This window comes from Urocitellus parryii, chromosome 9 (genome assembly GCF_045843805.1).
Source record: "Urocitellus parryii isolate mUroPar1 chromosome 9, mUroPar1.hap1, whole genome shotgun sequence".
Taxonomy (NCBI): domain Eukaryota; kingdom Metazoa; phylum Chordata; class Mammalia; order Rodentia; family Sciuridae; genus Urocitellus; species Urocitellus parryii.
The window spans coordinates 22,457,204-22,484,918 of NC_135539.1; the positions used below are offsets into that span (position 1 = coordinate 22,457,204).

The 27,715-nt window shown below is 47.0% G+C and overlaps 2 protein-coding genes across 4 annotated transcripts in view; one reads left to right on the plus strand and one right to left on the minus strand.

Annotated features, from left to right (window-relative positions):
* Vkorc1l1 (vitamin K epoxide reductase complex subunit 1L1) overlaps positions 1-11,333 on the plus strand; it is a 57,109-nt gene extending 45,776 nt beyond the window's left edge. For 2 of the 3 annotated variants that reach the window (XM_026400406.2, XM_077802261.1), the window contains exons 2-3: positions 6,686-6,795; positions 10,443-11,333. In XM_026400406.2, the coding sequence (XP_026256191.1) occupies positions 6,686-6,795; positions 10,443-10,669 (337 nt within the window). In that variant the 3' untranslated portion in view covers positions 10,670-11,333. The remainder of the gene's footprint in view (positions 1-6,685; positions 6,796-10,442) is intronic. The other variant, XM_026400407.2, reaches the window with a different exon arrangement.
* Positions 11,334-15,258: 3,925 nt separating this feature from the next.
* Gusb (glucuronidase beta) lies at positions 15,259-26,709 on the minus strand. Its single transcript, XM_026400458.2, has 12 exons — positions 26,473-26,709; positions 25,567-25,752; positions 25,059-25,240; positions 24,746-24,888; positions 24,222-24,409; positions 23,558-23,710; positions 23,197-23,375; positions 22,963-23,109; positions 21,165-21,249; positions 19,700-19,876; positions 17,495-17,630; positions 15,259-16,140 (listed from the first exon to the last, which is right to left on the minus strand). The coding sequence occupies exons 1-12, from the start codon at positions 26,677-26,679 to the stop codon at positions 15,971-15,973; spliced, it is 1,953 nt and encodes a 650-aa protein (XP_026256243.1). The 5' UTR covers positions 26,680-26,709; the 3' UTR covers positions 15,259-15,970.
* Between the last annotated feature and the right edge of the window lie 1,006 nt (positions 26,710-27,715).

The following is a 27,715-nucleotide window of genomic DNA, read 5'->3' on the forward strand; positions in this document are numbered from 1 at the left end:
ATTTATTTTTTAATTGATACATGAAAAATATAAAAATTTCACACATTAGTGGGGTGCCAGGGTAGACATATCTATCACCTCATGTGAATTTTTAAATTTCAAAATGTTATTTAATTTCTTAATAGTAGTACACTTTCCAGATATCTTTCTGCTACTGATTTCTAGTTTAATTTTATTATGGTCAGAAGACAGCTTTTATGATTTAAATTTGCTTGTTAGGCTGGAGATGTAACTCAATGGTAGGGCACGTGCTTAGGCTGGAGATGTAGCTTGGTGGTAAGGTGTGTGCTTAATGCACAAATCCCAGAATTCAGTCTTCAGCACCCTATGTCCAATTTTTTTGTTGTTAAATTTTGTTTACAATATGTTTGTGTTTTATTTATTGTAATAGTCTATTTTGGTGAGTGTTCTGTGTCTATGAAAAGAACGTGTGTTCTGCTGTTGTTGGGTGGAGTGCTTATAACTGTGAGGTTGGATGAGTAATAATTCTGGTCAGGCCTTCTGTTTCCTTTCTGACTTTCTGTCCTGTCAGTTACTGAGAGAGGTATATTGAAGTCTTTATACATAATTGTAGATTCATTTCTCCTTTCAGTTTAATCTGTTTCATTTATTTTGGAGTTTTCCTGTTAGATGCGTTCACATTTAGGATTGTCTTATTGGTCACTTGACCTTTTCTCATTGTATGTCTCTTTCCCTTCCCTAGTAAATTCCCTTGTTCTGGAAACTGCATTTTCTAGTGTTAATACAGCTACTATATTTTTTTTTCTTGTCAGTAAAGTATGCATAACATAAAATTTAGCATTTTAACTATAATCTAGTTTTATATTTTTTATAGTGCTTGGACTCAGGAGAACTTTGCTGCTGAGCTACATCCCCAGCCTTTTAAATTTTGCAGCAGAGTCACATCAAGTTGCTGAGGCTAGGCCCAGACTTGTAATCTTCTTGCTTGAGCATCCCAAATAGCTGGGATTATAAGCAAGTGCCACCATACCGGGCTCTAGTTTTCTTTTATTAGTATCTTATGGTATATCTTTTTTTCATCTTTTTAGTTTCAACCTATGTTATATTATAATTAATTTCTTAAACTCAGCTTATGAAGTTTGACAATAACAATGTTTTTTTAAAACAATATTTTTTAGTTGTAGGGGGATATAATATCTTTAATTAATTAATTTATTTTTATGTGGTGCTGAGGATTGAACCCGGGGCCTTGCCACTCAGTGCTTTACCACTGAGCCACAACCCCAGCCCAATGACAATGTTTTTTAATTGGTATATTCAGACTACTTTTAATGTGGGAACGACTATGAAGTCAGCACAATCGTCCTTTTTCATTTTTAGCTTCCTCATCTCTTCTTTTTTTCTTCTTCCCCCTCTTCCTCCTCCTCCCTCTCCTCGTCTTTTTCTTTCCTTTTTTTTTTTTTTCCTTATTTTTTTGTTTAAGAGAATGGGTCTTGCTGTATTGCCCAGGCTGACCTCGAGCTCCTGGTCTTAAATAATCCTCCTGCCTCAGCCTCCTGAGTGCTGGGACTATGACATCATAGACAAACTACTTTTTGAACATCATTGTGGCTATGTTTAGATATATAGGACTTCACCTTGGAGTGGCAGAGGGAAAATTCGAAAGCAGCTTGAATGATGGGAACGTGAGGAAGGACTGACTCATGGAGCCCACTACCAGTTCCAAGAGATGAAGAGGCCTGGTGGCCATGTGGCCTCTGCTTCCTGGTTTATTTGTGAACTTTCATTTAGTGTGCAAAACTTTAACCTGCTGGGGAAGTAGGCACAGACCGGCAGCTCTGTGTTGTGTTGATGTCCTGTCCACTCAGCACCTGCCTCAATTCAGCTCAATGTCGAGGGCAGCGTGAAAATGCACTAAGTCATAAGTCATAGTCTAGTACCATATTGATTGTCTAGAAATGATCAGCAGTTTTATACAACGAAATTTGTAGAGGCTGGGTTGGCTCTACAAAGTAGAATGCTCTCCTAGCAGGTGTGAGGCCCTGGGTTCCCTCCCTAGCGACAGGGTGGGAGGAAGAAAAGAAATTTGTAGGTAAATATGTAGAGAAACCACTGAAGTGAATTGTAAGCACTTGCTTCTGAGGTAACTCAGGTTCAGAGGACCACTGTTTTTTATCCTAAGTGTTTTAGCACCATCTGATTTTTTAAAAAATATATTTTTAGTTGTAGATGGATACATTTATTTTGTTTACTTAGTTTTTTTTAATGTGGTTCTGGGGATCAAACCCAATGCCTCACACATGGTATGCTAGCACTATACCACTGAGCCACAACCCCAGCCCTGATTTTTTTTTATATATATTTATTTTTTAGTTGGACACAATATCTTTATTAATTTATTTTTATTTGGTGCTGAGGATCGAACCTAGGGCCTCGTGTGTGTTAGGCAAATGCTCTACCACTGAGCCACAACCCTAGCCCCCAGCCCTGCTTTTTTAAAACTATATATGTAAAGTAAAGTTGAAAATAAGAAAAACAAAAAGCCTACCAAATAAATAGTCTTCCACTGAGTTACTCAAAAAACCTCCCAACAGTCCTCTCTAACTAAGCATTGGATGTGTGTGTTGCCACGCAAACCTGGTGGCCACCTGCAGCACCCCACCTCATTACCCTTCCCAGGAGCTATTCTCTCTAGTGGTTATGTCCCTTGTGAATTACTGAGATAAATTGAAAAATTAACCCAAGAAAGAGGCCATTTTTAGGTACAAGTTCATTTCCACCAAAGAAACTTTGACAAATATTTTATAAACCCAAACAATTAACGTCAATATCTTTAATATCTGTAGTTGATTTTACCATCTGGATCAACATATAGTCATTTTTCTTTCTGGAAAGTTGTCACTAAATTGATGATGTACCATAATCCATAAATTTAAAATGAAGGAAATACGGATTATTTTTCTGTTTTTGTCCAGAGCCACCTCTTCCCCATAAACCACTCTGTTAACCATTAACAACAAAATGGTAGGAGGGATATTCCAGTTTCTTCTTGTTAAGGACCTCTTCTCATTTGATGGCCTGGACATTGACTGTACCTGAAATGGGCTTGCTCCTTTCAAAGGGATGGGTGAAAAATTATAGGAGCATTTGTGATTGTTTGGATCAAGAGGCTAAATACATACGTATAGTTTTACATGCCAAGGGTGGAAGCCACCAAGGCCATGCAGATAGATGAGTGGGTAAACACAGTGTGGTGTGTATCTTCAGTGCCTTGCACAAGAAGTCCCAACATATGCTACGACATGGATGGATGCACCACAAGGGCATCACCCCAAGTGAAATACGTGTCACAAAAAGACATCCAAGGAAAATGCCCATGTAATGTGGCCTGCTTTGCTTGTGAGTTGACTTGTTACAGTTATTACATGCAACTTCATCAAATTCACTATTTTAACTATTAAGAAAACTAGTGGCTATTCTGTTTGGTTTAAAATGCTAGAATTTGGAGCTGGGGTTGGGCTCAGCAGTAGAGCCTTACCTAGCACGTGTGGGGCGCTGGGTTCGATCCTCAGCACCACATAAAAATAAATAAATGAAATGAAGGTGTTGTGTCCAACTATAGCTCAAATAAATAAATAAACAAGTAAACATATATATAGTGTGTGTGTGACGTGAGGGCAAAAGTACAACACTGAGGTCCACAAGACAGTGATGTCACTCTGGTTCAGAGGCTGTGTTCCTACGAGCCTCACTGTCCACCATGCCTTTGCACATGGGCAGGGAATCATGGATGGATGGGCGAGGACTGAACAGAACTTAACTGGAGAGATGAAAGCATTCTATATAGTGATGGGTTGTGGACTACCCAGGTGTGTCCATTTGTCAAAATTATATGGGTATGTAAATTTTACCTTAAAGAAAATAACTAAAAATAACCAGAGTGGTAAGTAGGTAGAGATGGTGATGAAACAAGAAAGGCACAATTATTGCAGTTGGGTGGTGGGTGGTTTATTACACTGTTCTGTTCGCTTTGAACACATGCGTTTGAAGTTTCTGTAATAAGATTTTTAAAATTTATTTTTTAAAATATTTTTTTAGTTGTAGATGGACACAATACCTTTTTTTTAAGATAGAGAATTTTTTTAATATTTATTTTTCAGTTTTCTTTTTATGTGGTGCTGATGATCAAACCCAGCGCCCCGTTCTAGGCAGGCAAGTGTGTTACCGCTTGAGCCACATTCCCAGCCCCACAATGTCTTTATTTATCCATTTTTATGTGGTGCTGAGGATCGAACCCAGTGCTTCACACATGTAAGACAGGCGCTCTACCACTGAGCTACAGCCCCAGCCCCTAAGATTTTTTTTTTTAAAGCAGTGTTCCATCCTGCCATATTCGAAAGATAATATTTAGAATTTGTAAATCAAGAAATGACAAAATAAACACTATTTATAAATGTTCAGGTGAATAGGAATGAAAAACAGTTTTAAAAACATCAGAATGTTTGTCTTTGGGGATCAGAACGTGCGTGTGGGGAGTGCTGGAATAGGGAAGTCTGTTTTGTTCTATAAGGCTTTGGTATTGTTTTGTTTTGAAATCTTAAGGTGTATTTCTTTGATAAGATACTGTATTCATTTTGTGGATTACCACATTGTTTTCAAGGAAAATATCCATGTGATCTTACATGAATGATTAAGACATTGTTTATCCCTGATAATTTTGGCAGTATGCCCATTATTTCCATTGGCCAAAGGCAGTGTTTAAATTTGAATTTGTATTTCAGATGAGTGAGGCTAAGAAGTTTGACGGCATGTGATTTCTCCCTGTCTGTGCTCCTGCCCCCCTGCAGTTTGGGTCTTTACACCATGGCCAAGAGTGATTATAAATAAGCTTCTATCATAAGTGTCCTTTATTGCAATTAGAATAAAATTCAGATTGTTAATCAAGCCTACAAACCAGGCCCTAAGTAATTTAAATGGTTGGACTTGTGCTAGGTTCTCCTGCCCCTCTCCCCCTTATCACTGTCAGCCTTGATGGCTTTCTTTGTACACCTGTAGCTCATTCAAGGCCTTTATATCTGCTGTTCCTCGTGAGACTGGCTTCTTCTTATCATTCAGGATCTGATTTAGCTCAAACTGAATTCCTGAGAGAGGCTTTCTTTAGCTGCCTAGCTAGAGTGGTTTCCTTCACCCATCCTCTGTCCAGAGCAGTGACCTCATAGTATAGTCTTCAGATAGAAGCTTGAACATCACTTAGAGGGGGTCTTGTTTGTATTTGGGAGAAATGCAGAGTCTAAGCCCCCATAGACCCACTGAAGCAAAATATTCATGTTAACAAGGCCTCCCTGGGTGACTACACTTGATCTTCCAGAGGTCCTGATGGTGAGTACACCCACACACTAGTTTGCCTGGCTACAAACACTAGTAGGCTTCTTGGTTCCTCAGGGTCATTTGGTCTTTTGTTTACCTGACTATTACTTCCCCCACTAGATTGTAAGTTCCCCAAGGGCAGCACCTTGTCCAGTGCATCCACTCCTAGTTCCCCAGCACTTCAGTGTCCGCCTGGTACACATTCAGTGAGCATTTGATGGATGAAAGAATAAATGAACATAATGGCAATTACTTTGTGTTTTTTAACATAACTATACAGTAAAAGTGTTTACAGCTCTTGGTTGTAGAACTGGGGTTATTCCTTCTCTCAACATGGTTATTCTGAAGGGGTTTCACTCAGCTTTTTTGAACATGAGTACTTTTAAACCATTAATCTTTATTTTTCAGGCAGTCTATCTTCAGAACTAAAGTTTAGGTTTTATTAGAGTGCCTCTCAACTGACAACATCAATAACTGTTTTCTTTTTGGTATTTAAAAAGCACGTTCATTCAGAGTTAAAATAACCTTCAAAGGTTTTTATCTAAAGTAAATATTAATTTGACATTTGTAACAGGTTTTATTAAACCAGAATTAATCCTTTTTAAACTAAGAACATAGCATTCTGAAAAAAAAACTGTTAAATGGAAAATTTGAAATTTAACTTTAAAAAATGATGGGGCATATAATGTATCAGTTTTACCTTTGAGATATGGTTCTAGGGAAGACCTATAGTTGCTGATACTGTCCTGCATTTAAAAGTGTGTTCCTAAGATGTCTTTTTTCATACATAACCTGATAAATTTTGCCAGGAAACAGCTCTTCCATCTTCCATGGAAGACCTAAAATGGTTCAGCCATTAGCTCTCCATCCCCACCCCAGGTTTGACAATGGCTTCAGGCATCTTGGGTAGTCTCATTGGGGGTTGGGGAGTGCTCCAGCACCTAGCAGTTCAAGGATGCTGTTGAACACTCCTTCCAAAACAGCCCCTACCAGAAGGAATCCCTAGCCCAAAGGTCAGTGGTGCTGCTGACCCTGGCTCAAATTGAGAGAGGCTCCCTCCTGAAAATGACGACGACATCAAAAAAGGAATAGATAGAAATGAGCCACTTAAGAGATTCAGATGGGTATATTGGCAGTTTTAGATATGTTTCTATTTCTATGCAATCCTTGTTTTTAATCAGATGCAATACTGAAAATTAGGACTGGCTCCCTCTTTGGGTAAATCACTCTGAACAAAAGATATTTAAGAATTTGGCAACTTAGTTGATTAAGAATTGGATAACATTCTCAAATAATTTTACATTTTTAAAAATAGGGAATCTCAAATATAGGGTTACTGGTTTTCCTTATTTTACAGATGGGGTCGAGGATTTGGTCTTTTGGGTTCCATTTTTGGAAAGGATGGTGTATTAAACCAGCCAAACAGTGTCTTTGGACTTATATTTTATATACTACAGTTATTACTTGGTAAGTATTTATACAGCAATACAAAAATAAGTTTGTTATGTTCACTCAGTACTTTGTGCCCTTGCCCTAAGTGTTTTATAGTAAATAAAAGCATATGTTAATGATAGAACCACTAGCTCGCTCCATATTTTTGTGTTGTGAAATGTGATTCACCAGAATTTCTACAGTGCTTACGTTGAACTCAGTGTCACTTGGTGTTTGTTTAATCATGGAGAGGCAGCATCTCATGGTGTCCCAAACCAGCTCCATTTAAGGCAGTTGTGATCCAACATTCTTCCCTGTTAACGTTTTTTCTTATTTTATTATTGACCCAGTAGCTGTTTTAAATATCCTGTATCAAGAAAGCATTAACAGTAAGCTGCACCCACACCTCCATTGCCTTCATATACCTGCTGTTTGCACTGTCTTCTGCTGTGTGCGTGTATGGTGGGGGGCTGCAGCCAGCCGTGCATGTGCCAGGCCAGCGCTCTGCTGCAGAGTACCCCAGCCCTGTCTCCTGCTTCCTCAGGTGACTCTTGATTTCCAATGCAGTGCTGCCTGTCCCCTTCGGTGTTTTGCTACTGGTGACATCTGGGTTTCATGCTTTTTATATCGTAAATACTGCTGCAGTACTCAACTTTTTTTTTTACAGCCCTCCCTTCCTCTTGGACTCTTTTCCATAATATAAATTTCTAGGCATGGGGTTAATGGGTCAAAAGCATAGAATAGTGTTTGGATTTTAATAGATACTACCAGTTTACTTTTCCCCTAGTTGTCTGGTTTCCCTGAAGCTTCATCAGTTTTCATTTTTTAATATTTTTAAAAATTTCTAATAGTTAAATATTGTTAGCTATTATTTTAATTTTATTGTATTTAAATTTCCTTTTATTGCCTATTTAATTATGGAGATCCTGATAATAGTCTGTGTTCATATTTGTTGTGAACATTTTACTCCTTTATACTTTTTATGTTTTGTGAATTTTTATTGTATAAAATTTTATAGCTGTAGATTTAGATGCATCCTTTTTTGCCTGCATTTTAATTGTTAATGTTTCATTCCGTGGTCTGCCAGGTCTTCTGTGATTTGATTCATTAAAAATACATTTAACTCTTCCATTTGAAGTAGATGTTATGAGGCAAATTGCAAATTGTGAATTTTTCTGAATGATCCTTTCATCAAGTTTGCCCAGTTCTTTATCTGTATATTTATCCTGCAAAAGTACAAAGACATTGCACAAAGATATTCATAGCAGTACAGTTTAAAATAGCAAAAATTGGAAGATGCCTAGGTGATAGGTAATGGTTGAATAAATTAGGGCACATTCCTATCAGAAAATTGTATGTATTCATTCAAGGAACAGTAGGTCTGTTTGTAAATCCTGGAAAGCTTAAGGTTACTCAGTGAAAAAAGTAAATTGTGACTTAATAAGTATAGGGTAAAATACATGTTTATATATGTGCATTTAAAAGCATAGGAAAGGATGTGGTGGAGGGGAGAAATTTCACTTTTTAATTCCATATATTTTGTTGAATTTCTGAAGAAGAATATAAAATATAAGCCCAAATGCAAGGGAATGGTTTGTTTTCCCTTAATAGGAAAGAGCCTAAGAAAAGTCTTTGTATCAATTTTTGGAAATAAAGGTGAAATAATAAAAATTCTATATGTAATGTTAATTGGTTAGTTTTTTTTATGCATGATTCAGGTCATATGTATCATGTGTATTACTTCCATTTATGCTTTCTAAGGTCTTTAGACTCTTATGTGTTTGTAATGTCAGTGTCTATCACTGGAGGCACATTTGAAGTTATCTTGCTACTCCAGAGCACACCATCTTCACCCCCACCAAGCCATGTGAGATGCCGCATTTGAGATTTAATTTCTTCGTGGATACACATTCACATGCTTCAGAAGTTCCACTTGGCCCAGTTTCCATGGCCCTGCATCATGACTGACAGCTCATTGTTGTTCTAGAGTTTCTTTATGCATGCACAGGAAAATATAAATATATGATCTTAATTTTCCTCCCATTCTAAATATAAAAGGCAGATGCTATACATACTGTTCTACAGCTTGCCCTCCACCCCCACTTCTTTTGCTTGACTGATCTATCTTGATAATCTTTGTAAGAAATAACAGTACATTGTGTCTTTATTTTATTTTTTATTTTTTTTACAGCTGGGAAATATTACATCGCTGCCCCATCATTTATTTAGAGTTATAGCACATTTTAAATTCTACTGGTAATTTCCCCCCAAGCCACAAGTACCTGGTTACATTATAACAACTTTGTAGCTACTAGCAGCATTGACATTGCATTCTTTTTGTGGTCATTTAATCAGCTTGATCCTAGCTCCCTTTGTTCTCACAAGTCTTGTTGGTAGGCTTCAGAAGAGAGAAACATGGAGAAAGTAAGAAAGTGTTCATGTTGTTCTAATGTTGTTTTATTTATCTGTGTTTCATGGTGCTGGGTATCAACCCCAGGGCCTTGAGCATGCACGGCAAGCTGTTGACCACTAACACTACAGCCCAGCCTGCCCCTGTCATTTTTAAAACTGACTTCTGTAGGTAAAATTAAGGAGACAAAATTGGTTTTTTTTTCTTTGAAATCTTACAAGTTTAGCAGAGGTCAGATGAGCAAACTTTTTCAGTAAGGAGCCAGTTTAGGCTTTCCTGGCCTCTGCAGCTACCCATCTCTAGCGCGAAAGCACCTATACTCATATAAATGAGAATGGCTGGGTTCAATAAAGCTTTATTAACAAAAGCAGGTGGCTGGCCAGATTTGCCAGTTTCTGGCACAAGTAATTGAACAGCATTTTAGTTTTGAAGAGCCTTAGTAAAGCATCATCATCCAGTTCTGACCAAGCTAAATCCCTATGGTGGAGCTTTAGCCCACGGGCACCTTCTCGTCACCTTTCTTGCTACCAGTAGTCCCCAAGGTTTGAGTCCTCACTGACTTCCTCCAGTCTGCCATCACCTCCTCTTCTTTTCTTGTTACTATTTGTTAGCCATTGGGTAAGAGGGTGGTTTAATATGCCATGCCTTCTCTGTCCTTGAAAATAAGTGCATCCACTTTTATGTTGTTACAAAATAACAGGGGAAGGTGAGTCAAGAACTCAGGCACATGTCTGTCTTGAGAGCCCTGGTGTAACACACGGCTGCCTTTGACCACATGTGGCCACCTGGCCAACTGTGGCTTCCCTTATCCACCAGTCAGCCCATTCTGAAATGTTTATCAAGACCTTTCCCCCTTCTTTAGCAGTATGTTGGCATAGTCATCTCCAATGTGGATTTTTGATAAAATTTGATCTAAAGATGAAAAGCAAATTTTAATTTCCACAGATGGGGAGCCTGCAGTGAAAGTGCTATGGGGGTTGGGGGCCACCAAATGTGTACAGCTTGGAAGAAAAAGTTGCTGTCCTATCCCTATAAGCATTAGGAGAGCCAGGGCTGTTGATCTTGCAGATCGGCTTCCTTGCTTCATGTAATGGTGAGATTGCATATCTTCTCTGTGTGCATATCCTCAGCTAAGACTAGCTTATGAAGCAAGCAGTGTTTCATGTGAAATGCTGTGAAACTCGCACCCCGTCTGATCAGTATTCATGCACTGCAGTGGACCTCAGGCAACCCCTGGCCTGGCAGTGGGCTCAGCCATGTCTCTCTCTTGCAGGCCTAACAGCGAGCGCAGTCGCGGCTCTGATCCTCATGACGTCCTCCATCGTGTCTGTGGTGGGGTCCGTGTACCTGGCCTACATCCTGTACTTTGTGCTGAAGGAGTTCTGCATCATCTGCGTCACCACATATGTGCTGAACTTCATCCTTCTCATCATCAACTACAAACGACTAGTTTACTTGAATGAGGCCTGGAAACGGCAGCTGCAGCCCAAGCAGGACTGACGCCCTGGCCAGCTTTTACTGACAGTCTAATGTCCCGTTCCCATTAAGTTTATTTTGCAGCAGGTTTTTGTTTTTGTTTTGTTTTTTTAAAATTCTTCACAACAGACTCTCCCTAAGAATCTTAAACTGATTTTTTAAAATACTGTAAATTAGAAGGGGCCCTAGCTATTTTCTGTGTCAATCTTCATTTTAAATATGGATACAAAAAAAAGGACACACGGAGCCAATCAAAGACAAGCTTTAACTTTACTTTGAAGATGTTTCTGAGATAATAAAACATAGCCCTAGCCCCCTTTCCTCAACTGTAAAGTGAGCAACCATTGCTAGTAATTCTTTAATGTGTATGAATTCAATTTCAGGTATAACAAATGTGATCATGACATGAAAATATTTTAGAATAGATACTGTATTAAATATTGCCATGTTTACAATATGTAATATGTTTTTAGCCGATGGATTTAAACATGTAGATTCAACTAGAATCCATTTATGTGATATTTGTAAATAAAAGTAGAAATATTGGATCCATCCCTGCAGAACTTACTGTACAGTTTAGTTGAAGAATAGCAATGAAGATTTGTGAGCTCAATGTTGGCTGGTGAAATAGTGGAAATAGTAAGCCGTGCAGAGCATCTTGTGGAAGTACTGACAGCCGTGGGTGCAGCATTGGCGGCAAAAATAATAGGGTGGTTGGTTCCCTTTCATCTCCCTGCTCTGAGAGGAAGAAACTAAATTGGAATGTTCAGGTCATATTTGTGTCTAGTATAAAACTGGATCAGTGTAACCTTACAGAATGTGTCATGTGACCAGACCTTCATGTCAAGGCCTTCAGAACACTAATGGGAGAAAAACTGGAAGTACCAATGTGGTGTTTTTAGGTAAAGCCCTAGAAGAGTTGCATTTTCAGTGCAGATGTTTCCCTTAATATTGGTGCCAGTCAGCCAAGCAGTATTGTGACTTTGGAGTCTCCAGTGTGAGCCCCACTGCCCTGGCAGGATTGCTTCTGTAGCTGCATGTTCCCTGTTTCCTTCTACACTGATGACTGCTGGTCACTGTTGTGAGAGCCTGGGTCTGTAAAGGGTCAGTTTGCTGAACTGGGAGAAGCATTACAGGTGGAAATTTTAAAGGGGGAATGCAGTCATGTCATCACTGCTCTTTCTCATAACGACACAATGCAGTAAGAATCTTTCAAGGTGATTTTAATAAGCCCATATGAAATTGTGACAGTACGCCTCTGTGGCTAACATCCTATATCAGAATGTTAAAAGTGCCTTCTGTCTTAAATCTCAAACCAAATATTTTGTTTGTGGAACCTGGGCAGAAGTGTCCTTCCTTCCTAACTGTGATGTAGAAAACTTGCACTCTGCAGAAAGGTTCTGTGTGGTCATTTTACTCCTTAGATTGAGAAGCAGCAGTGATGTCTTTGCTTCCAATTTGATTAATCATTATGTTAAAAATAGTTAATTAGAAGAGTAACCTGAGTGCTTTATTTGCCTTCTTTTTGACTGTGGGGACAGGCTCTGCTCTAAACTAAGGTGTGTAGAGTCAGCAGTTGGTCGTTAGTTTACCACTAACTGCCATAACTGGCACACCATAGATGATCTGGCCCAAGGCAGGGGCAAAATCTGAACAGTTAATGAACTCTTAGTGGGTTTTTAACCCATTTTCTTAAAAGGTATTCAGATTTCATGGAGGCTTATGATTTCCCACGAATGTGAACATTTCAATGCCTGTCTCGTGTGTATTGTAGTTGTGTTCGTAAGCAGTTACAGAACTTCAGACAGCACTGAGTGAGTGCCCGGCGCTTTCAGAGAAGCAGGTCCTGTGTTTGAGAGCCGTACAGTGAGGTCACTGGAGCAGTCACTGGCTCTCTTTTAGTGGAAATGGTTAGCGGCTAAGACTTGTGGCACCAGGCAGCTGTGCCAACAAGTCCGTTGTGCCCAATTTTAAGCCATCTCTGATCACATTCTGTGTCCGTCAGCAAAGTAGAGTTAAAGCTTATCTTGATGCTGCATTCTGGGGAAGGTCTGCAACCCTTCGTGAGAAAGCTGCAGATGTGCAGCCTGGCCCTTCATGTTTCCCTTGCTTTCCTGCACTTTGGGGAAGCACTGTTTCAGCTATATAAAAACTGTTGCCACATTCCTATGCCCCAGTAGAATTAGGCCCTTTTTCTCACTGAGATGAAAAGGTGCTGCCTGAAGTAACAGCATTGCTGAAGTGTCAGTGTCTCCAATAAGCAGCAGAAACCCTGTTGCACTGTCAGTGTCTCAGCAAGCAGCAGAAAACCCTGTTGCATGTTACTTGGCTTTTTTTTTTTTTTTTTTTTTCTCTAGAGGAATTCAGGCTCCCTACACACCTTCTACTCCACCAAGAAGAGGGATACCATATTATAAAATTTGAAGATTGTTAGGATCTGCAGTGTTTAGATTGAATATTTAAACAATGCAGCATCATAAACCATCAATGCTGAAGGACAGACTGGGGAAAAAAAATTGGTTTTAGTAATAATTCCATGCTTTGTGTTTAAAGTGGTTTGTAACAAACAAAGCCTCTTGTTTACTTAATAGTCACAAATACTTGAGGAAATTAGTATGGTTAAAGGATGAATTCTAGGGTGTTTTGGAGGATTTCATCTGGGTTTTCACAGCAGCTGGTTGCTGTCAGTCAGGGTGAACTTCTGGAAAACTCAGGTTTAACTAGTTGTGTGCCAGAAATTATTTTTTCTTGATAAATACAGCACAGCCTCTCCTCCAGGTCCTGACTTCAGAAGAATGTCAAAAGTATTGACTATTTTCATACCAAGAAACAAAGATTCTTCATTTGGTACAAAGGATCTTTAGACCTCTTAGGTAGGATTTAGGACCAAGACCACCGTAAAATTAAAAGTATTTGCTGGCTTTTGTTTGCTTGCTTTATTTTCAAGAGACTGTATATTTTGGAAGTGCAAAGAAATCTTTAGCAGTTACTTCATGACTTTGGCAGGCACCAGCGCTTGATGCCAATGAATGATAGGCAGTCTTGTCTTAGATCAGCATTAGACAGATGCCAGTGAAGAAGCCCAGTTCTTCCTGGAATTTACTTGGGGTGATACACCTGCTCAGCAGCCCTGGTCTTCTGGGTTTCATCCAACACACAGGCCTTGGCGAAACATCTCCATTTAGACATTTTAGGCAGCACTTATGAATCCTAATTTGTGAGAACAGCCCTTCGTAAAACTAAAGGGGCAGGGGTGGAAGTCCAGGCTACTCGATTAAACATCATTTTTTTTTTCATTTCTTTCCTTTTTTTTTTTTTTTTTGACAAATTAGCCCAAAAAAGGTGAAATGTTTTGTTATAAATCTGTATTAAGCATGGCCTAAGGATTAGGTGTCTGATCTGTATAGTATGTTCCATCAAAAATATTTATTACTAGTGCTTTATGCTCCTGAGTAAACATTCATTTTAAATGGAGTTCACTGGGCAGAATTTCCCCTTTAATATAGATAGAAACATTCTTTATCAAAGATTGAGGACACCATTTTGCTAACTGGTAAATAAAAACAAATGTAAATATGTAAGAATGTTTATTTGTTGCACATAACTTTTTGGTATAAAATAAATGTAGAAGTTATCTGTGGAAACCGGCTGCCCTCGTTCTTACACTACAGGATTAAATTTTTTTTAAGAGAAGCTGAATGAAGTCTTTTTTTTTTTTTAAGTTGTAGATGGACACAATAACTTTATTTTATTTATTTATTTTTATGCAGTGCTGAGGATCAAACCCAGTGTCTCACATGTGCAAGGCAAGCGCTCTACTGAGCCACAACCCCAGCCCCTGAATGAAATCTTTTTTTAGATTCAGTAGGAACCTTTAAAGTGTGCTTGAAGTGATGCTGCATGTGATCTCATCTCTACAGGTACACTGATCTGCTATCAATTTCCCATGGACTCTAGGTCTTAGGATTCCTGTGGGTTTGTGCTGTATGTGGCTCTCAAGAATTAATGACCAAAGGTGCTGGCTGCTTAGAGTTCTACTGATGTAGGATGTTTAAGCAGATGTTGTACATGGTTTTCCTGGAGCTCACCCAGATGCTCCATCTGACGGTCCTCTGAAGAGGGAACACCTACAAGATAATGAATCCATTTGAAGTAGAGCTTGGCCATGCTTCACTGAAAGAACAGACCTATCATGTGCTAGACCATAAGGGCTCAAGAATTGGACCCTGTCCCTAATTTGTAAAACATTTATGTGCCTGTTACGTTTAATTTCCTTTAATGTTTGCCAACTAAAGGAACTTTATATATTCTTTGGCATTAAACTGGAACACAAAACTTGATTCCTTTAAAGATCTTACGTTCAGTGGTGACGTGAATTTCTGACTTGGTACTTAAGCTGTTTTTAGAAAGTAGTCTGAAGATACCTGGTACAGTCAGGCTGAATTCATTTTGCTATCTCTTCCACGGAGCTTGGAAAACAGGCTGAAAAGGCAACTGCGAGAAGCGAGTCCAGCTCTGCATCCAGAACTGTGTGGCTTCACTGTCTGCCATTTGAGTGACACCAAAAGGAATCATTTTTTAAACCAGGACTGATGGAAACTCAAATCTCAGGCATAACGCACTTTATTTGCCTCACTGGACCCTTGTAAGGGAGGGATGGGAAATTCCCTGAGGAAGGCCTCTGTTCTGCAGAAGGCAGGTGGAGGAGTCTGCCTGGAGGTACCAAGGCCTGGAGTGCCATTCACAGACACAGCTGGCCCAGAGGTGTCACTGCAGACAGAGGCACTGGCTGTGAGGAAGCCTGTCTGTTGGACTGGGCTGGCCAAGGCTGGAACAAGCACTAGCAACACGTGTCCACACGTAAGCCTCTCTGATGCTTATTTGCCAGGCGACTGGAAGTGGCATGTGGGTGAGTCGATCCCAGCGCAGCACCTCTGTACACCTGCCAGTGCCCGTGGGCCTCCTCTCGTGGGGGTCTACTCCCCTGGGCTGTTGGGCCCACGAGCACAGGCAGCCCTGTGATGGGGACTCCGTCTGTGATGTGGGTGTTGAAGCCATGGTTTTCTACCTGTCCTGTGCAGCGAAGGCCAAGGAAGAATTGACATGCAGGACAGACCCTTGTGTGAGGGGCCACTGATGCAGACTCTTCCCACTCTAGAAAAGCTTTATTTTGTCTCTGACATCATCCCCTTCTAGCAGGAGTCACCAGAGTCCAGACCAGAATCTGGTGCCATCAACATGGCAAGAGGCACTTGTTCTGTGGGTGTGGAAGTTGCCCTTCCTCAGGTGCAGGGTGGTGGGGGTCCTGGAGGTAGCTCTCTGGCTTTACAAAGTGAACGGGCTGTTTCCCAAGCACTGTGACTTCGCCACCGAAGGGTGGTACCTGGTTTCATTGGCGAGTTTCCAGTATCTCTCCCGCAAAAGGAAGGCTGCACTCTTGGGCTGTCGCTGCCGGGTGAAGATGCCCTTTCTATTCCCCACTGGTCTCTGCGGTGCTAAAAAACAAGGCAGAAAGCACTTGAGGTAACTGACGGGACAACCTGGGAACCAAACTGCAATCAAGCCAGCCACAAAAATGGAGTGTCCGGAGTGGCGGTTTCTTGTTCTGAAGAGTATGGAGCAACACCTTCTAGACCAGAGCATTTAAACACCACTGCCCTCCCATACCACAGGTCTGTTGGGGGGATTTAAATATGGGTGCCCGGCAAGGCCTGGGCCTCCTGCAGAGGCAGCTCTCCCAGGGGACTGGGATGTAGAGCAACAGGACCTGCAATGTGGCTCCACCAGTGGAGTGCTCCAGGTGTGCACCTGGTGACCAGCTACTGGGAAGGCTGAGGGAAGAGGGCTCTGAGCTCAGGAGCCAAAGACCAGGCTGGGTAGCATAGTGAGATCCCGTCTCAAAAAAGACCATTTCTGGGGCTGGGGTTGTGGCTCAGTGGTGGAGCACTTGCCTAGCATGCCTGAGGCACTGGGTTCAATCCCTGGCACCACATAAAAATAAATAAAAGATTTTATGTCCATGTACAATTAAAAAATTAATTATCCCATGATAAGCAAATACCCGGCACCGCTGACATGTCAAATGGAATCTATAAGGTGAGGGTCACTACCTCGCCTTGTAGGCCCATGAAAAGGTGACAGAACTTGCCCAAGGTCACAGTGTCCCACCACAGAAGGGCCATCCCTGTATCCAGGGCCATGGATCTTAAGCAGCTCGGTCCTTTTTCTGATTCCTCACCTCATCCTGTGTGCTTGTCTGTCCCCCTTCCTTTCGGGTTTCTAGTCACACTTGGACCTACCAGAGGCCTGACTTTCCCCATTGCCATGTGAAGGTAGAGTAAGTGAGGAAACTAGAAATCTGAAGGCATGGAAGAAACAGGAAGTGCTAGCCTGGAACCTCACTGAAGCTGCTCATCCAGCCTGACTCAAGAAGGTGCAGATGGACACCCATATTCAGTACATTGGGACTTACCTGTGTTTGGTGAGCCTCCTTTTTGCAAGTTGATAACATAAAACAGACTGAATTGGGTTTCTTGGACTTTGTACCCTTCTCTGAAATAATAGGTGTATCCAAAATTAAAATCCAGTCCCCTGAACCCAGGCAGGGCAAGCTGGCCCTTTTTGCCTCAAGATAGGAGAGAACTCTCTCTTAAGATGACTTGTGAGCAGGTGCTGATTGCGTTGCTGTTGATAAGCACAGCCTTATTTTCCTAGCAAGTTCATCGTGTAGCAGCCCTGAACTAAGCCCACTCCTTTGTTCCAGCCTTCTTAGAACCAGATGCCCAGAACTGAAAAGCTAACCTGAAGAAATGAGAAGTGGTACATTGCACAAGTCACAGGGCCACTTACACTGGTTAGTCATGAAATCAGCAAAGTTCCAGATGAGCTCTCCAACCACATATTCTTTGCGTTTTTGGTCCAGAACCAAATGATACTGCTCTAATAGACTTTTCTGGTACTCCTCAGTGAACATAAGAGGCGGATCCTGGGATTCAGGCAGAGAGAAGAGTCAGAACTGGCAGAACCAAAAATGTTAGATAAAAATAAAGATCCACTTGACAGTGACCAAAATAACTGTCCCTGCAGTGGGCCATGGTGACTGCAGGACTCAGCTATGGTGTGCTGTAACCCAGAGTAGAACCCATAAGTAGTAGTTACTGTATTTATAAGCATAACTTGAGCTTTGCATTGTCGTTTTTCCGAATCTGAAAGCCAAATGGCCCTGCAGTGAAGTCTTGAGTTTAAGCAGCCTCGTCTGAGAATTAGCGTGCCCCCAGTTCTACACACTGCAGCTCCACCTGGAGCTGGCCTGGGCAGCAGCTGCTGAAGCAGTCGTTCATTCAGCGGTTAACCTAGTGTCCACCTGTGTGACTGGCACTGGTGACAGCGATAAACAGGAAAGGCAAGCACGCTGCAAGGGGACCAAGCTCCAAGTCGGCACAGGGAAGGGGTATGCAGAGCAGGGCTGGGCAGTATGCAGCACGCCTGGCAGACAGGGCCAGAGGCCCTTTCCAGGCTCTCACTGAATGCTCTAGTAGGTGCTCCTATGTGTCAAGGTGCAGGACCTCGTGATGGAAGGATGTTCTTGGGGCACACAGTCCAAGTGTCCACCTCAGGAGCCTCCTGGGAGATGGGGTCTCTCAGGTGCTCCAGGGTGCAGCAGTCATTCAGAAGAGAAGGCCCTGCTGGGTTTGACTCTGCTCCAGTGAGAGGAGCTGAAAGAGGAGCCAAGCTATGTCCATTTCAAAGCCGAGTCTTCACAAGGTCTAAACAGGCTTCAGCAACTCAGGCCCTAAGCAACTGTGAGACCTTGTCTCAAAATTTAAAAATAAATAAATGGCTGGGCTGTGGCTCAGTGGTTAAGTGCCTCTGGGTTCAATCCCTAGTATGAAAGTGGAGGAGAAAAAAATGCTGAGTCTGAGGGGAGGGGAGGGCAGGCAGGGTGCCGGGCGCCTGCTCATGGAGGTGGAGCTGCACTGTCTAAAGCAGCGGCATGGTCACACAGCTACCTAACCCCAAGTGAAGGCAGCCTTGCCGGTCACAGCTCATGTGTACCTGGAAGCTACTGTTGGGGCAGCACAGATGGAGACATCTCTGTTGTCACAAAGGGTCTGTCACACCATCCTGGACCCCTCAACCTATTCAGACAGGAGCTGCACGCCATGCACTCTTCTCCCCTGCGCTGCTAGTCAGTGGGAGTGACCTTCTCTGCGAGCAGGATAGCAGAGTCCACTGAGTGAACCAGAGCTCAACAGTGACAGCAGAGGACGGGTGCGGATCATGGACTGGCTGTGACTTAAGAGTCCACACAGGGCCAGGCAGGTGGCCACGCCTGTAACCCCAGCTACTTGGGAGGCTGAGGCAGGCGGATCACAAGGCTCAGGCCAGCCGGGGCAGATGAACAAGGCTATAAGCAACTCAGAACCTGTGGGAAAAGTGCTGCTGGGTTCAAACCCCAGCTGGAAAAGAGGTTTTTTAAAAGAATCACATAAGAAACGCCCCCCACACAAGGCAAAGTGGCTAATTTTTGAGGAAGTGAGTCTTCTCCCAAGACCTCACCCACTCCTATGGGCACTCAGCACTAGTGTGCTGCCTACAGCTGGGACGGGTACCAACAGCTAACCCTGCCTGGGCAGGCAAGATGGACCCCCTGACGGGGTCCAGCCAAGCTGACCCTGGAACTCGGATGACTGGCACTGCTGTAGGCAGCCTAGGCAGGAACAGGGGAGCCTGGGGTACAGCAAAGGGCAATCAGTGCTCCAACCCACAAGCCAGCGCCAGGACACCCACGGTGGGTCAGCCAGCAAGATGACAGGCATTTGGAGGGTGGCTGTCCAGAAAGTAGGCTGCCTCTCAGGCCAAGCAAGGTAGAGGCCTGACCACTGGCAGCAGGGCAGGTGCTGGAGAGTTGGGAGGACCCCCGTCCAAACAAAGGGCAGGGAGGCTGGGAGAGGTAAGTGAAGAACTCTGTCCACCTCGTGGAGGTGAGTGAAAGACTGCAAGGGCTCTGCCCACCTCGTAGAGGTGAGCGAAGGACTGCACGGTTCTGCTCACCTCGTGGAACCCCGCAATGGTCTCTGCACCATACTCGCTCTGAATGATGGGTTTGTGGTAGGTCCTGTACCAGCCCTCAAACTGGGTGCGCAGCTGCAGCTGTATCACCTCCAAGTGCCCATAATCATGATACCAGGAGTAGTAGCTGTTCACACAGATTACGTCCACATAGGGAGCCTGGGACAGAGTGACAAAGTCTGTTTACTAGCCAGGTTGTATCAGAGAAGTCACCCAGGGGCTGCAGGAGATGCCCCACAGGTAGGAAAGGCGACTACGAGTGACCAGGTGGGGCCAGTAACATGCTGGGCAGGTGCTCTGAGCTGGCCTCAGAGGCCCAACCCTCAGCGGGGTCCAGGGCCCTAACCCAGCTGGATTCTGCTGCTGAGGTGGTGCTCCCACATCTTGCCCTGGAGGCCCACTGGATGCAGCTCTTCCAGAGGACCTAGGGCTGTGCATGCACTGAGGGCACACTGCAGAGCTCCCTCCCAGCTCACCATGGCGTCCCAAGGTGGCTCCTGGGCTCCCTGGGGAACTGGTGATAGGAAGAGGGGGCCACTGCACAGCGAAGACTTCTGCACCCAGCTAGCGCACCTAACCTCAAGGGGACACACCTGTCTAGTAGAAGAAGCAGCCCTTCCCGCGGGCCACAGCCCCTTCCTTCCTAGACTGCGGCAGGCAGAAGCTGGGGAGGCTGGTGCAGGCACCACCTTCCTCTGACCCAGACTCCACCAGAGGAGTCTGGCACTCTCCCTAGAGGCTAAGCACAGGGCTCCCAGCAAAGCCTTCCCCGCCACATGGCAGACCATAAAGGAAGCGCTGCTGCCCAGGCTCGAGGACGCAGCCTGTACTGCTGTGGAGGTGGTGTTCTGGAGAGGCGGCAAGGGCCTGGGGGCTCAGGGGCTCTCCATCCCCGCCCAGGGGGCCCTTCCTACTGCTCTTACTATCGCACCTGCTTCCATACTCCCCCTGGTTCCTGGTGAAGAACCTTCCCTTGTGCCATGTTTACAGCTCCCACACAAACTCAAGCCCAGAACAGTGGGCCCAGCAGCTCTGAGTGCCCATCACACAGGTCCCATCTGAAGGGAGCCACTTGGTCACTTCAGGCCTGCGCAGCTTCTTAAGAACTCAGGTTCTCACCCTGAGGTACCTGGGAACCTCAGGATCCCATCTGGACTTCTGAAAAGCTTCCCACAGTGACAGGTGCTCAGCCAGGAGGACTCAGCACCCTAGACCTTTGACTCGACTTCTCGAGCTTGTTAACTGGGGTGCAGAGGACGTGGAGTCCAGACTGAACACAGCACATGGCCCTTTGTCCAGCCTCTTTGGATTTAGAAGCCACGCTGGCTGGCCAGGAAGTGCTGTTTGACTATCTGTGGAAATGGCGGGATGCTAACGGAGCCTCGCAGCAGCAGGTGTTGGCAAACACCAGGACAGAGGACATGGGCGAGGAAGGTGTGCAGCTCACCCCCAGATCCCCTTCGAAGTTGGAGTTGGTCACGAAGGTCACAGGCCGGGTGGGATCCAAGGCTTTGGTGTGGGCAATCACTGTTCTGAGCAAGGAGGACAGAGGACAGGCTGTGAGCCTGGGAAGGGCCCTCAGTCACATCTCCCTCCGCCCCACCTGCCCAGGTACCCCAAGGCTGCCACTCCTGCCCGGCCTCCAAAGGCATCAGCAGGCCCAGCACTGCCCCTGGGCTGGGTAGCGTTGTGAACCTGAGAAGCTCTTGGTTGTAGGAAGGGCAGTGTCAGGATGGGATATTTGTCCATACAACAGTCAGGGCGCTGCCCTGTGCCTGTGCTCAGCAAGGCTCACAGGCTAAGTGCAGAGGTCCCAGGAGCAGAGTCGGGCACAGGCAAAAGGACAAACTAAAAGGGCAAGTGACACCAAGGGTCACGAAAGGGCGGCACATGGGGGACCTCGTCTGGTCTAGAGAATCAAGGGCAGCCTCCCTGAAGAAATGGCACAGTGTGGCATCAGGCTGACCAGGCAGAATGGAGAAGAGGCTCCTGGTAGAGGGAGCTGAGCAGGCTGCCCTGTCCCTGGCCATGCCTGCTTTCCTCCTTCCTTACATCCTCTTCCTTTACACCCCCTTCCCCTCTGAAAGCTGTGGTTTCCACAGGGACACCTTAGACCCACATGTGGGAACAGTCTGCAAGCTCGGCTGGGCCTCCGTCCCTGTGTCCAGGAGCCAGCCTCCCCTCCTCCCTGGGAGGGCTCAAAGCACTCCTGGGCTGGGTGCATTCGCCTCGGGGAGTTTCTGTGGCCTGGCACCTCTACAGCAAGGAGTAGCCTGCCACAAGTGACAGCCCTGGGACTAAGAAAGGAGGAATGCCCCCAGGCAGCAGCCACAGCAAGTCCTCTACTTCAAGGAAACTGCTCCAAAGGTGCCACAGTCCTCCGCAGTGACTTGGGGATCGGGGCGGGAGCTACGGACATCTGGTGAAAGGGAGCATGAATTTAGATGACCTGGACCTGTAACTTTAGCCTGTTACATACGCACATCATTGAAAAACCTGTTTCATTGTGTGCCTACAGTTGGGCACAGTGGCGCACACCTGTAATCCCAGCTCTGCAGGAGGCTGAGGCCGAAGGATTGAAAGTGCAAAGCCAACCTCAGCAAATTGTTGAGGCCTTAAGCAACTTAGTGAGACTCTGTCTTAAAATAAAATGTAAAATCAGACTGGGGATGTGGCTCAGTGGTTGAACACCCCAAGATTCAATCCCCAGTACCAAAAACAAGACAATCAAAACATTGTGTGCCTAGATTAATTGGCTCTATTACGTCCAACTCCACTTTACAGTTGAAACCAGAGCAGCAGAGAGTGTTTTTATGCCTGGGGTTGGTTGGTTTGGGGGAGTTTTTGGTGTGGGCTTTTTGCTTGTTTTTTAGTTTGGGCAATTGAACCTAGGGGTGCTCTACCTCCGAGGTACACCCCCAGTCTTTTTTTTTCCTAATTTTTTATTTTAAGGCAGGGCCTCCCTAAGTAGCCAAAACTGGCCTCTAACTCACCATCTTCCTGCCTCAGTCTCCCAAGCCGCTGGGATTGCAGGAGCAGTACCACTCAGCTTTCAAGTACTATTTTATAGGTGACTCTCATTTTGTCACCAGCCATGTCTTTAATTTAAAGTTACGGATACCAACAACACTTCAGGGGTGAATGGGAGATACAGGGTCTCACCAGGTTGAAAACCTCGACTGGTGTGTGGAACCCTGAGCTGACCTAGCCCAGCCAGGCTCCGCTGAGGCAGAGGTGGTACTTACTTCAAGTAGTAGCCCGCGGGCTTCAGGGAGGAGGTGGGCTCGTTGGCCACAGACCACATCACCACGGCCGGGTGGTTCTTATCCCTGCGCACCAGCTCCTCCATTACCTGCAGGTGGTGCTGCAGGGACGCGTTGCCATAGCTCTGGCTGCGGAGCGGAAGAGGGCGTCGGCAAGGCCAGCCGTGGGGCCAGGCATGCGGGGCCGGGCATGCAGGGCTGGAGGGCCACACTCACGGCAGCACGATGCCCACGCCCGGACACTCGTCGATGACCACGATCCCGTAGCGGTCGCAGAGCTGCATCACCTCCTCGGCGTAGGGGTAGTGGCTGGTACGGAAGGCGTTGGCGCCCAGCCAGCGCAGCAGGTTGAAGTCCTTCATCAGCAGGGCCCAGTCGAAGCCCTTCCCCCGGACCTGGGCGCCCCCACAGAGCAGAGTGACACCCGCGGCCAGGGCTGGCCCGCCACAGTCAGAACTGCGACCGGACTCCAGCCGTACACAGGTGAGCTGCCCTCCAGGACCTCAGGCCACTGGGGCAGGTGGGAGGAGGGGATGGTGACAGAAACAGCCCCCCAGGGCACAGGGCCGCAACTCACGTCTGAATCCTCGTGTTTGTTGACCCCGTGGAAATAGAATGGTTTCCCATTAATGAGGAACTGGCTCTCTGTGACTGCCACTGTGCGAATCCCAACGGGGAGGGTGTAGAAATCGGCCACTGGCCCGTCCTGGGTCTGCCCGGTCATGCGCACCTGTGGGAGCCAAGTAGCCAGAGCGCAGGGTGGGCCACAGACCGAGCCCACCGGCTCGACAGGAAGGCCTCCTTTTTTGTGGTGCTGGGGGCTGAGAGCAGGCACTCTGCCACTGAGCTACATCCCCAGTCCCTTTTACTATTTGAGACAGGATCTCGCCAAATTGCTGAGGTTGGCCTCAAACTTCTGCCTCAGCCTCCTGAATAGTGGGACTGCAGGTCTGAGCCACTGCATCCAACTGGGAAGGTCCCTGGTACACCACAAGCCCCACCTTTGGGCCTGCAAGCAGAAACATCTCCTAAAAGTGAGAGGTTCTGCTTTTTGCAAGGGAGAATAACCCCAGCCCTGCCCCTGGGGCCTGCTCTTCAAAGCTGGGCCTCCCCACCAAGGGATAAAAAAAGAAAGCCCAAGGGACCAGCCAGCCCGCCCACCTGTCCTAGGCCTGCTGAAGCCAGGGCCACCAGATGGGAGCAAAAGGCCCCCTTCAACGCCAATCCTAAACCACCCTTACCTCCAGTGAGTACAGGTAGGCCGGGTGCTCATGCATCAGGTATGGCCACCAGAGATGGGCTGCAGGCACCTGCAGCTGGCCCCGGCCCCCAGCACCATCAGCTACCACTCTGCCATCTGCATCCAGAAGACGCACATCCAGCTGCACATGTTCACTGCCCTGGGTGAAGATCTGGTAATTCACCAGCCCTGCAGGGAACAAGAGATCAGGCCAGGGAGGGTAGGCTAATGGGGGAGGGGGGGCAGAGATTCTCAATGGAGCTCAGTGTCTGTGAGAGGAGAGGGGGGCACAGGACCCTCATCACGAGCTATGCCATTTTAGGCAGGACCCCACCTCTCCCTGAGCCTCCTGTCCTCAAAGTGAGGTCAACCAGGTGATTTCTCAAGGCCTTGATGGTTCCCATTTCAGATTCTAAGTAGATGGGAGCTTGTGGGGGTCGAGAGCCCTTTTCCTAGGATCTTTCCAAACAGCAAATAAAGCCTCTCTAGGCCCAGCTGAGGGCAGGGGCTTCCAGGAGCCCTCACCAGTGTCTTGGTCCACTCCAGTGGTGACCGTGATGTCGTCGATGTAGGTGGTAGGCGTCGTGTAGAGAATCACAGACCGATGCAGTCCCGCATAGTTGAAGAAGTCAAAGTTTATGTCCTGGACAAAGTAGCCCTTAGGATACCTAGGTGGGGGACAGTGATCATGTGTCCTTGCTCTGGATCCTCTGACCTCAACTCACATCTCCCTGGCCTCCCCAGATCTAAAGCCTTAATTCTGCAAAAGCCACCCTGTTCCCAGCAGGAAGACCTCTGGGCAGGTGGGAGGGGGACCAGGGGACAGGCTGCTGCTCACTTGGAGGTATCGGTCTTGTAGAGGATGGTCCCTGGCGGCAGGGTGTGGGGGGTGAGTGTGTTGTTGATGGCGATGGTAATGCGGCAAGAGGACAGGGGCCCACTCTGCACCAGCTTGCTGATGTCAGCCTCGAAGGGGAGGTGGCCCCCCTCATGCTCTGCCACATGGACCCCGTTCACCCACTGCAGACACAAGGAGGGCCACCAGGCCAGAGCTTAAAGAGGGGGCCCTGCAGTCTCAGGTTCTCCCTCACATAAGGACCCACATGTAGGGGCCAAGGGGCCTGCCAGAAGCCCCCTGCCACACCAGCCTGGTGAGAGGAGGGGAGAGCCAAAGGAGATTAGGCAATGTGTCCCACCTGCAGCTCAGACCCCACACTGGGGCATGAATGTCCCCCTACTGTTCCATCCAGACGGTGGGCTATCAGGTGACAGTTGGGAGCCAGGCAACCCCAGGCATGCTCAGCAGCATGACTGCCCACCCCCTGCCTGCTGCCCCCTGCACTGACCACAATGGCATAGTAGTGGGCGCTGCCAATCCTCAGCACCACTCTTGTGCTCAGGTCTTGGGTCCACCGCTGAGGCAGGACTGCCTCCCGTTCGTACCACACCCAGCCAACAAAGCTCCGAAGCTGTGCATCTTGGCCCACGTCGTTGAAGCTGGAGGGGACTGGCATGTCCAGGGTGGGCCCCGACTGGGAGAGAAGAGTCAGGTCAGGTCCAGTCCCCTAGGCCCTAGGCCCTAGGCCCACCGTCCTGCACTGCCACACTCCCCAACACCTGGCACAGCTCTGACACACAAAAGGGACTATGAACAATTGGATCACTTGCTGGCCTCAGCAATGCCAGTATGGTTTGTGGGGAGACCGTGGTGGTCAGAAGAGCTTCCTCAGGGCAGAGAGCACCAGGGCCAAGATCTCCATGGATCAGGGTGAGCCAGGGGTCAGCTCGGCCAGGGGCAGGAAGGGCCACCCCCTGACTCAGAGGCAGATGACCGGCAGACAAGAGAGGAAGGCCGGCAGGGCCGGGCCCCTGGACTGGTCGGTAATGCTGGCGGCAGGCCGGCTCCTCACTTCCTCCTCTGCTGAGCGAAGTGGGAAAGGGAGAGGAAGGCGCGGGCGCCCTGCTGGCCCCGTCTGCGCATCCGCACGCGGCCGGGGAGCTGGGCAGGGGTCCTGGTGTTGGGGGGGCCAGCACCCGTACTCTCCCTGAGCGCTGGAAGCCACGGTCCCTCTTGTCTGGGCCAAGGTGGCCCCAGAAGACCAGGCTGGCCCCTGCGGCGCCCCGCTGCGCTCTGAGCCGCGGACACCGCTCGGCAACGCCCGCCGCTGGGGCGAGCCCGCCCGCCCTGCGCCGCCGCGGCCCCCGGCTCGCAGACCCCGCGACGGACCGCAGCCCCGCCGTGCAGCGCGCACCTCGCGCAGCGGCCGCCGGTACCACTGCTGCTCAAAGCCCAGGCGCCGGCCGTCGGAGAGGTCGGCGCGGAAGCTCCAGAGCCCGTCCAGGTCCTTGCGCTCGCGCGACGGGCTCTCGCGCGGGTACAGCATCCCGCCCTGCAGCGCTAGCGCGCAGCCCCAGAGCAGCGGGCCCAGCGCCCAGCCGCGCGCCAGCCTCCAGCCCATGGCTCCGCGGCGCCCGCCGTCTGCCGGACCAGGGCATCACGTGGCCCCGAGAGACCGCCCGCGCGTGCGGGTCCGGGGCGCGCGCCCGGAGCCGAGGCAGCTCCCCGGCGCCCCCTGCGGAAGGCCGGGTGCCTGCAAGGACGCTGCCCAATCCCAGGCCTGGTGTCTGCGAGGTCACTGCCCTCCTCGGAGCAGGGACCCTAGGCAAGGTCACTGCCCAACTCCTGGGCGGGACCCAACGCGGGGTCCTCGCCCAACCTGGGGCTGAACCCAGCAGGCGGGAGATCATTGCCCGCCCTGGGGCCTGGACCCAGCCGGCCCAATCGCACAAGGTTTCCGTGTGTTTGTTCTGACTTCAGGTCACCACAGCAGCCTTCTGAGCTGGACTTTGATGCTGAAAGTGCAGTTCCCAGAAGAGTGAAAATGTAGAAGCCAACAAAGGATGAACAGTCCTCCGAATGCTTGCAATGTGAAATAAGCAGAATATGAGGCAAAATAAATACAGTTTTCTGGGTATAAACCCAGGGCGTCAGACATGCCAAGCAAGTGTTCAACCACTAAGCCCAAATAGGGTAGAAGAAACAGGACAGGTAGAAAGAACCTAAAGGGAAGGAAAAAGGGACTGAGGCTTTAAATCCAAAAACCCGTGAACTCCCCAACCTTCACCTCCAGATCTTTTTCCAGGCCTGAGTTCTTACAGAGTGCTGTCAGTCCACTTAATAGGTACTTACTTACTAAATTTGTTTTCAGAATGTGCTTTTATTTATGTGTTGGATATGGAAAATGACAAACTCCAAACAGTATGGCCCAGGGACAGGGAATGAGGCAGAAGGCAATACATTGATCCTTTCCTAGTACAATCTTCCCCAGTGACAAGACAGGTCCCCAGGAGGAGATATCCATCGAGTCTGAAATGACACTCTCTGGGAAGAGGCCAAAGCATTGATCCTTCCCTAGACAAATCCTTTCCCAGATACCGACCACTGACCCCAGACCCTCCATCTGGCTCAGTAAAGATAAATCCCAGATACTGAAG